This window comes from Plecotus auritus, assembly GCF_963455305.1.
Source record: "Plecotus auritus genome assembly, chromosome: 12".
Taxonomy (NCBI): domain Eukaryota; kingdom Metazoa; phylum Chordata; class Mammalia; order Chiroptera; family Vespertilionidae; genus Plecotus; species Plecotus auritus.
In genome coordinates, this window is record NC_137778.1 from 513,667 (window position 1) to 521,879 (window position 8,213).

At 61.8% G+C, this 8,213-nt stretch overlaps 1 protein-coding gene across 1 annotated transcript; it reads right to left on the reverse strand.

Annotated features, from left to right (window-relative positions):
- On the reverse strand, window positions 1-7,895 carry ADAMTS4 (ADAM metallopeptidase with thrombospondin type 1 motif 4). The gene is made up of 9 exons (XM_080649421.1): window positions 6,971-7,895; window positions 5,625-5,948; window positions 5,380-5,512; window positions 4,407-4,577; window positions 3,588-3,874; window positions 3,306-3,492; window positions 2,922-3,097; window positions 1,967-2,142; window positions 1-1,337 (listed from the first exon to the last, which is right to left on the reverse strand). The coding sequence occupies exons 1-9, from the start codon at window positions 7,574-7,576 to the stop codon at window positions 914-916; spliced, it is 2,484 nt and encodes an 827-aa protein (XP_080505547.1). The 5' UTR covers window positions 7,577-7,895; the 3' UTR covers window positions 1-913.
- Between the last annotated feature and the right edge of the window lie 318 nt (window positions 7,896-8,213).

Below are 8,213 nucleotides of genomic sequence, written 5' to 3' on the forward strand. Positions count from 1 at the left end.
GCTGGGAGCCAAGTGTTTATTTTCTCCTGTGATGGGGACCTGCAGAGACCGGGGCAGAGCGCTCAGAATCAGGACGGGGTTCCCCCGAGCAGAGGCTCTGAGCTGGGCAGGGCGGGCTCCTCTGGGCTGGGTGGCTTGTTGCCACCTTCAAGTGCGTGGCAGGCCCCTGGGCGGGGACAGGCAGGTGAGTCGCAGTGGAGCTGCGTCCCCGGGCAGAGGCCGGTTGTTTATTCGTGTCACTCCCACCCCCACCACAGCCCTCCGGGAGGGGTTATGACTGGCAATTGGGGAAACATGTTCAGCGATGTGGAGCCAGGGTGCAGCCTGCATCTGTCTGACTCCAAAGGGGGCACATAAATAACAGAATTCAATTTACATGTAAAAACATGACAACCCCTGATTCCCTGAGGACCTGCCTGCCCCCGCGTCTTCCTTTCCCAGAAAATAGCTCTCGGGAGAGGAGGGCAGGGCAGGCTGCACCTCATGCACAGACACACGCACATCTTCACACACACACACACACACACACACACACACACACACAATGTGCACGCGCGCCATTGGGCTCATCACCCCACCCCGGATTTCCTGGCCAGAGTGAGGCCATGAGGGGCAGAGGGGCAGTTTCCACAGAGCCCCTTCCTTGGTGCTAAATAAAAGTGAATAAATACTAAATAAATACAACAGGCACCCTGCCTCCCGTCCTGGGACCAGCAGGGCGGAGGGGCAGTGTAGACTGGGACTGTCTCCCAGCCCTCGCACCCAGGTGCCTGCCTCCAGGGCAGGAGCAGGCAGGGCCGGCCTGCGCATCCTTGTTGGGGGGCGCGCCCTCCTCACTGTGTCCAGCACGAGGCTCCTTCCAAGCCCCTCCTCCCAGCTCAGTCTGGCGGCGCCAGGGCGCCGGGAGGTGAGGCTATTTCTTGCCGGTCCAGGGGCGCCGCCGCAGCACCTCCAGGATCTGAGCCTTTCGGTGCAGCCAGTCCTGGGGAGCAGACTGCGGTGGAGGGGCCGGCAGGGGCACGAAGAAACTGTACCGGACGCGGGCATTGTGGGGGTCGCCGGCCACCAGGACCTGCAGCGTTAAAGGCTGGGCCAGGGGCCCGTGGCCGGCCAGCGTCTCGGCGGCTGCTGTGGCCCCGCTGTAGCGCAGGCTGACGGCCCCTGCCAGCACCACGTCGGTGGAGGAGGGCGTCAGTGTGTATTCACCATTGAGGGCATAGGAGCCATTGGGGAGTCTCAGGGCCAGGTAGAGGCTCCGCACACCTGGGGCCTCCTGCTGCCGCACCAGGATGTGGGTGGCCCCCGCTGGTATAGTGACCACGCTGTTGTAGCCGTACCTGTGTGGAAGGAGCAAAGGTGAGCTCAGCATCTTCCTGAACCCCTCAGCCTTCTGAGCTGTGTGTGTGTGTGTGCATCTCTGTGTGTGCCTGACATGTGTGTGTATGTATACAGGTGTGAGAGCACATGTGTTGACACTTGCATCTATGTGCATGTACATGTGCATACGCAGTACATGTGTACGTACATGCAAGTGTGATGTGTGTGTATCTGTATTAGTGTGTTTGTGTACATGTGTGTGCATGTATTCAGTATGGGTGTACATGAGTGTATGTGTGTGTGTAGAGGGCTGTCTTCCTAGACATATGTGAGGTGTCCAGCCTGGATCTCAGTACCTGCGAACATGTCTCCACCCTCTGACCTCTGGACTTTCCACTGGCTGTCCCCTCACTGAGCTGAGGTGCCCTTTGAAGTCTGACCTCCTTGGTGCCTGTTCAGTTCCTACTGTCCCTCCAGGAGGGAGGCCGCCCCCTGGGGAGCCTGTTGAACAGGTGGGACACTGCGACCTGCTTGCTTATCCGTCTCCTTCACTAGACTCTCAGAGAAGAGAGTGCTGAGCTCACCTCTTATCCCCAGGCCCAGAGGAGTGTCCAGGAAAGTGGAAGGAGGAAATAAATAGTGGATGAACCTGAACTTTCTGAAGGATCCAGACTGCTTGCTGCAGCCAGAACCGTCCCCGCCGCACATCATGCATTTGTCAAATTTCTTTTTGGAGCCAATGACGCGGTCACAGCCGGCATGGATGCAGCGGCCTTGAACACAGACCGAGGTGCTATCTGGGGAACAGGGGGTCCCGTCTACCACCTGAGGAGAAAAGGAGGAATGCAAAGGGTCCCTCCCACGTCCAGGGGCGCTGGTAACCAAAAGAGACCCACATCCCGTGAGGGAAGGGCTGTGGCTGGAGTGGGGAGGGGCCCAGAATGACCGCCTCAGAGCACCTCTCTGAACCAGGTTCTGCGCTAAGTGCTTATGAACATATCTATTGGAGGGTTCTGGGCTGGAACACTGAGGCTCAAGATTAGGAACTTGGCCAAAGGCTACGTGCTGGCAGCCGGAGAGAACCGCGGTGGGAAATGCATGACTAGGTCCCAACACCAAGCCCTAAACCTTGAGGGCACCGTCCCAGACAGCCGCTAGAGGGCAGCCAACCTGTAGGAATTCTCCTGACGCAGGGCAGAGAGCACTCTGGGGGCGTTTTCCTTCCCCCCTCAGCCTCCAGCCCCTGCCCTAACACAGAGCCAGTGCAGGCGCCACTGTCTCCTGCCGGCCTGGCCGCCTAAGAGCTGACGGAGCGCCACTGGGCTTTGGCGGAGGAGCCCATGGGAAGGGTCAGAGCCTTGCCGCGAAGGCCACATCCTCGCCTTCTTCCTACCCGGAGCAAGGGAAGGGGGCGGGCAGGCTGCACTGCCTATGGGCCCGCTGTCCTGTCCGGAGCGGGGTTTGTTTTCCAAATACCATGAGCAGACAGGCCCCAGGGGACCCGGCTGCTGGCCTGGCCGCGGGACAGCAGGGGGGACTGCGCCTTCAGAAAGCAGAGGGACGGTCGGAGTGCGGGCACAGACAGGCCCGGCGTCCCGGCTCACCCGCGGCGCCAGCACATAGTAGTAGCCCAGGGCCTGGGCCTGGCAGGTGAGTTTGCACTGGTCCCGGGCAGCCACACCCGCGTAGCGAGGGACCCAGTCCATGGGCGCCGGGAAGCTCTTGAAGAGGTCGGGGCGATGGTTGTAGGCAGCACACTGCTCTTCACGGAAGGTCAGTGCTGTAAGGGCGACAGGCACAGTCAGGGCCTTGCCCCTCACCCCCCACCAGCCCTGCCCCTGGCCCCTCAGATCCCCCAGCTGGCACCTCTCTGCCCCAGGAGAGGGCAGGTCCTGAAGGGTAAACATTGCCCCCCCCTGCAGGGACATCAGCACTTCCTTGGTTCCCGAAGTGCTCCCCACCCCCACCTGGTCCTTCCGGGTCCTCACCTGAGCCCGCGGGGCAGTCCTGGGTGCTGCAGGAGCGGAAGCGGGTGCGGCGGCCCTCACAGTACTTGCCACCGTTCCGGGGGACGGGGTGCGTGCAGTCCCGGGAGGAGAACTGGACGCCGCCCCCACAGCTCCGAGAGCAGCCGCCCCAGGACCCCCAAGGACCCCAGCCACCGGCCTGTGGGACCTGCAGCCGCACAGAAGGGAAGGGTGGTGACCATGCTCCCTCCTGGGCACCAGGCCACCCTTGCCCAGGCCTCTGCCCCCTGCCTGCTGTCGCACCTTGAAGTCCTGGAGTTGGTCCACATGGAGGCAGCGGCCACCCATACAGGCCTGTGTGGGCCCACACGGGGTGCCGTCGGCCCAGGGCGAATGCTTGGTCTGGCACATGGCATGACCATTGAGATGGCCAGAGCACCAGAGGGCAGCACAGGGCGGTGGCAGCTGTGGACAGTGGTGTGAGTCAGGCCCGAAGGTCAGCTGGCACTGGCGGTCAGCGTCATAGTCTTTGCCAGGGAAAGTCACAGGCAGGTGCAGGGGAGCCTCCGGCTTGTCTAAGAGACAGTGCCCTGGGAGGGCAGGACCGCGGGCTCAGGCCCTCGAGATCGCCACCGAGGGCTTGGGCTCTGGGCCCCACATCCCAGACCTGCACGAAGCGTTAAGTAGCTGGCTGCTTACTGCGAGGGGAGCACCGGCTCACTGCTTGTCCAACCACCTCATTCCATCCCTGCCAACACCTACGAGCACTTGCCATCACCAGGCCTGTCTCACAGGTCAGCACAGAGGCCACATAACTTTCAGCACACATCCCACATCTAAAGAACAGACGCGGGACACCGCCCGCCACTCTGCCTCCCTCCCTGACCAGCCACAGAGCCGCTGAGTCTGCATCCCACCAACAGTCCTGCCACGGCGCTCACCCTGCTGGGCTGGCACAGCTCAGTGACAGGCAGCCGCCTTCACGCAGCCCGCCCCACGCCGTCTGATTCTGTTGAAGATGCCCGCCCCTGGCAGCCCTGCCAGCCCCGCCCCGTGCTGCAGGGGGAGCCACTCAGCCCACACGGAAGGAGGCAGAAGGGGAACAGCGCGAGGCCTGCCTACCATAGCCGTTGTCTAGGAAGTCCGTGATGAAGCGGGCGCTGCAGGGGGACCAGGGCTCCTCAGGATCCACGTGAGCCATCACAGGAGCCATGACATGGCGGGAGGTGCTCCCAGGCCCGTTCAGGCCGATGCATGGCTTTGAGTTGTCATGGAGCATGTTGAAGACGTGGCCTGTGAGAGCAGAGGCCTGCTGGGACCAGGGGTTCCCTCCATGGCAGCCTCACCAAGTTGGCTGCAGCTGTGGATGGTCCTGCCTGGTCCCACCCCCCTCTGATGCTCTGAGGGCTTCTCAGTATGTAGCCCCCCCAGAGCTCTGCTTCCCCTTCCCCCCAAAATGTGCTCAGGGTCCTTCCTTACCTACTTTCCCTTGTAGCCAACATTCCCAACCCTGTCCCACCATTCCATCCCCAGCTCTCCTGAATAATACCTCTTTCAATACTGTGCTATCCCCGCCCCACACATGCACACACTCACTCACACCCCCACACATACCTGTCTTATGCCACATCCATACACATATTCACATATACACACAGTAATAGTAGGTTTCCACATACACTACCCACTCACACACATGCATACATATACATACTCTCACACACATACATACACACTCTCACATACATGCACATACACACATACACGTGCATACACTCACACATGCATATGTGCATGCACACACTCACATGTGCATGCACACATGCATACATACACGTGCATATACACATACTCACATGAATACACACACACACACAGTTACAGTGGCTTCCACACGCTAGCTCAATTAATAGAAAACCTAAGTGTCTGTCTACACCCAGAGAGAGAAGGAGGATGGCCCTGGACCTAGGCCCGGAGGGAGGAAGAAACACCTTGACCCCATCTGCACCCTGTGAGCTCATTGTCCCCGCGCCTCACCCCTGCCGCCTCTCTCACCCATCCCAGACACCACAGCCCCCCACCCCGTACCCAGTACCCAGTTCGTGAGCAGCAGTGAAGGCCGACTGGAGCCCGTCATCCTCCACAATAGCACAGCTCCGAGCCGGGTCACACACAGTGCCCACGTCGGCCATGCCCAGGGTGTCACAGGTGGAGACCCCACACAGGTCCTGTGGAGGGGTCGCAGAAGATGCATGAGGACTCAGCACCGGGGTCCCCTGAGCTGCCACCCGGACTAAGGGGCTCAGGCAGGTGCCGTTCACAGGGTGCTGACTGGCCTACCTGACGGGTAAACAGAATGGCTGTGTCAAAGTGATCCGGGTCCGAGTCCTCTGGGGTGTTAAGCCCTCGCTGCCAAGCACAGAAGTGGTGCAGGGTCTGGGCGGCACTGGGCTCCACCGGGGGCCCTTCCCGGCCCGGCCCCAGCACCACCAGCCGTGTCACCACCAGGCTGACGGGGTTGCGGATGCTTGGGTGCTTGAAGGCCTTGGCTGCAGCGGCCATGACCGTGAGCAGGTAGCGCTTCAGCCCTGCGCCGTGAAATGCTGCCATCGTGTCGTCCGCCACCACCAGGGTCTCCACAAATCTACTCAGGGAAGCAAAGCGCTGGGAGAGAGAGAAGAGGAGGGCCTGGAATAGCCGCCCAGCCACAGGCCAGACCGCTTTCCCTCCAGCGCTTCCTGGTCTGGAACTGGGCAGAGCAGGCTGGGTCCCACACACCACACCACCAGGTTCCTCCTCCAGCCCCAAATCCCAGAGCTTTGGTGCTAACTCTGAGAAATCAGCTGTCGGTTAGGAGATGGAGAGGAGGGGTGCCGGGCCCCGGGGCTGCCTGGTCCCCAGTGGTGAAAAGCAGCTGGGACTGCTTCTGGGAGGGGCTTTGGGGGGCCCCCAGGCCTGACTGTGGCCAGGCCTGCAGTGCTGAGCTGCAACGTGTCTGCCCTGAGTGGTTAGAGGAACAATTCAGTCAGCAGCCAGGGCTGGGGCCAGATCTCAGCGTGGCGAGTGTGGAGGGAGCGTCTGGTCTGGATTAAAGCTGGAGAGAGAAGGAGGAGGGAGGAAGGGGAGCCTAGAGTGGGAGGGAGGGAAGGAGGGAGCCTGCAGCCTTGCAGTCAGGCCAGTGTGGGAAGGGGCCTGGCCAGGACGCGGTGGGAGTGCCTCTCCTCCGTCCACTCCTGCCCGTTTGCAGTTTGCCAGGACAGTTTGGAAGGCAGTATCAGAGCCAGAAGCCAATCCCTCGGGCCTCAACTCTCACTCCTTTAGCGTGTGTGTGTGTGTGTGTGTGTGTGTGTGTGTGTGCGCGCGGTGGTGGGGGGTGGATTTGGGGCACAGGAAACAGTCAAGGCCAAGAGACTGAGGAGAGACTTCACCTGGGCCCGAGCAGCAGGACACCAGGCCGGCTGGGTGGGGAGAGGAGGGCCACTCCCAGCACAGAGCCTCCCACTCACCTCTTGGGACCCTGCTGGGAGGAGGGTGAGGCAGGGAGCAGCCAGCACCTGCCGAGAAGGCTCATGGGAAGAGAGGGAAGCAGCAGAATGACCAGAAGTGGACGTGGACGGGGCGCAGGGACATGGGTCAGTGGGGCAGGTAAGGCGGGAGGGGCTGCAGGGTGCTCTAGGGGGGCCTACCTTGGCTCTTCGGGGGCTGGGCTTGGGGTTCCTGGGAGGTGCCTTGACGCTGCACATGGGGCCCTGGCTGCTGGCAGGGCTCTTCCGGCGTAGGACATGAGCCTCAGGCCCCCCAGCAGAATTAGGGACCCCTCCTTCCAGGGGCTGGATGTGGAGTTCGGTCCCCCGATACTGCAGCACCCCTAACAGAGCTCCCTCGTCCCAGTGCAGAGATGCCACCGACTCAGGATCTCCATTGATGGTGCCGGTGAGGTACGTGCCCGGCTCCGCCCCACCCAGCAGCTCGGGCGCCAGGCCTAGGTACTGCACCGTCAGCCCCTCCACCCGCACGCCCGGGTCTTGCTCCAGCTCTAACAGCAGCATCTCCCCAAAGGCGGGCAAGCGGTACCACAGCCTGGCAGGGGTGCCCAAGCCAGGCAGGGCGCTGCCGTTGAGCTTCTCTGGAAACACGATCTCCTCCTCCTGGGGGAGGGGGCTCGCCAGCCTGGCTGAGGGCAGGAGGGAGGCCAGCAGCAGCAGGAGCAGGGTGGGGAGCCGACGGGATGGGGCTCCCCACAGCCAGCAGCCTGCCCAGCCCCTCCTGGAGTGCGGGTCCATCGGGGACATGGTGGGTGCTGAAGCTGGGAGGACTGACGCCGGCGGCCCGTGCCCTTCACGCCCCAGCCTGTGGAAAGAAGCTCCTAGCGGCAGCCTTGGCTTGGACTAGCGCCAGGGTCAGAGGCAGCGTTTCAGGGGGCTGGGGACCTTCCGGCGAGATGGAGAAAACGTGGCCCTTGGCTTGAGAAAGGTGCCTCGTGGCCAGCTCCTGCAAACCCTCCTCTCCTGGGTCCTGCCTCTCCCGGCCTCTGGCTGCCCCAGACCCTGCTTCCCGCGTGCCTCGGTCTGTCTCCCGAGTCTCTGTCCTGTGGGTCTCCCTGAGGTTCCTAGCAGACTCTCCCCGCCAGCTCTTTTAAGTATCCCCAGTCTCTGTGATTGGCTGAGCTGTAAGCCATTCAGCCAGCAGCTCTGATGGTGGGACTCAGATGGTGTCTCATTCTTTCCCAAAAACCCTAGTTTTTGTTTTCCTTTAAAGAAAAATGGGACTTGCCCAGGGGAGGGGGATCCCTAGCAGCCGGATGGGGGATGGGTCACAGGCCCTGGGCCAGCTGATGACATCGTCTTTCCCCAAACCCAACAGCCAGCTCTCAGCTGTCTCTTCCCTATTTGGTGGACAGAGCCCCAAGAGGCTGGAAGTCAGGGGAAG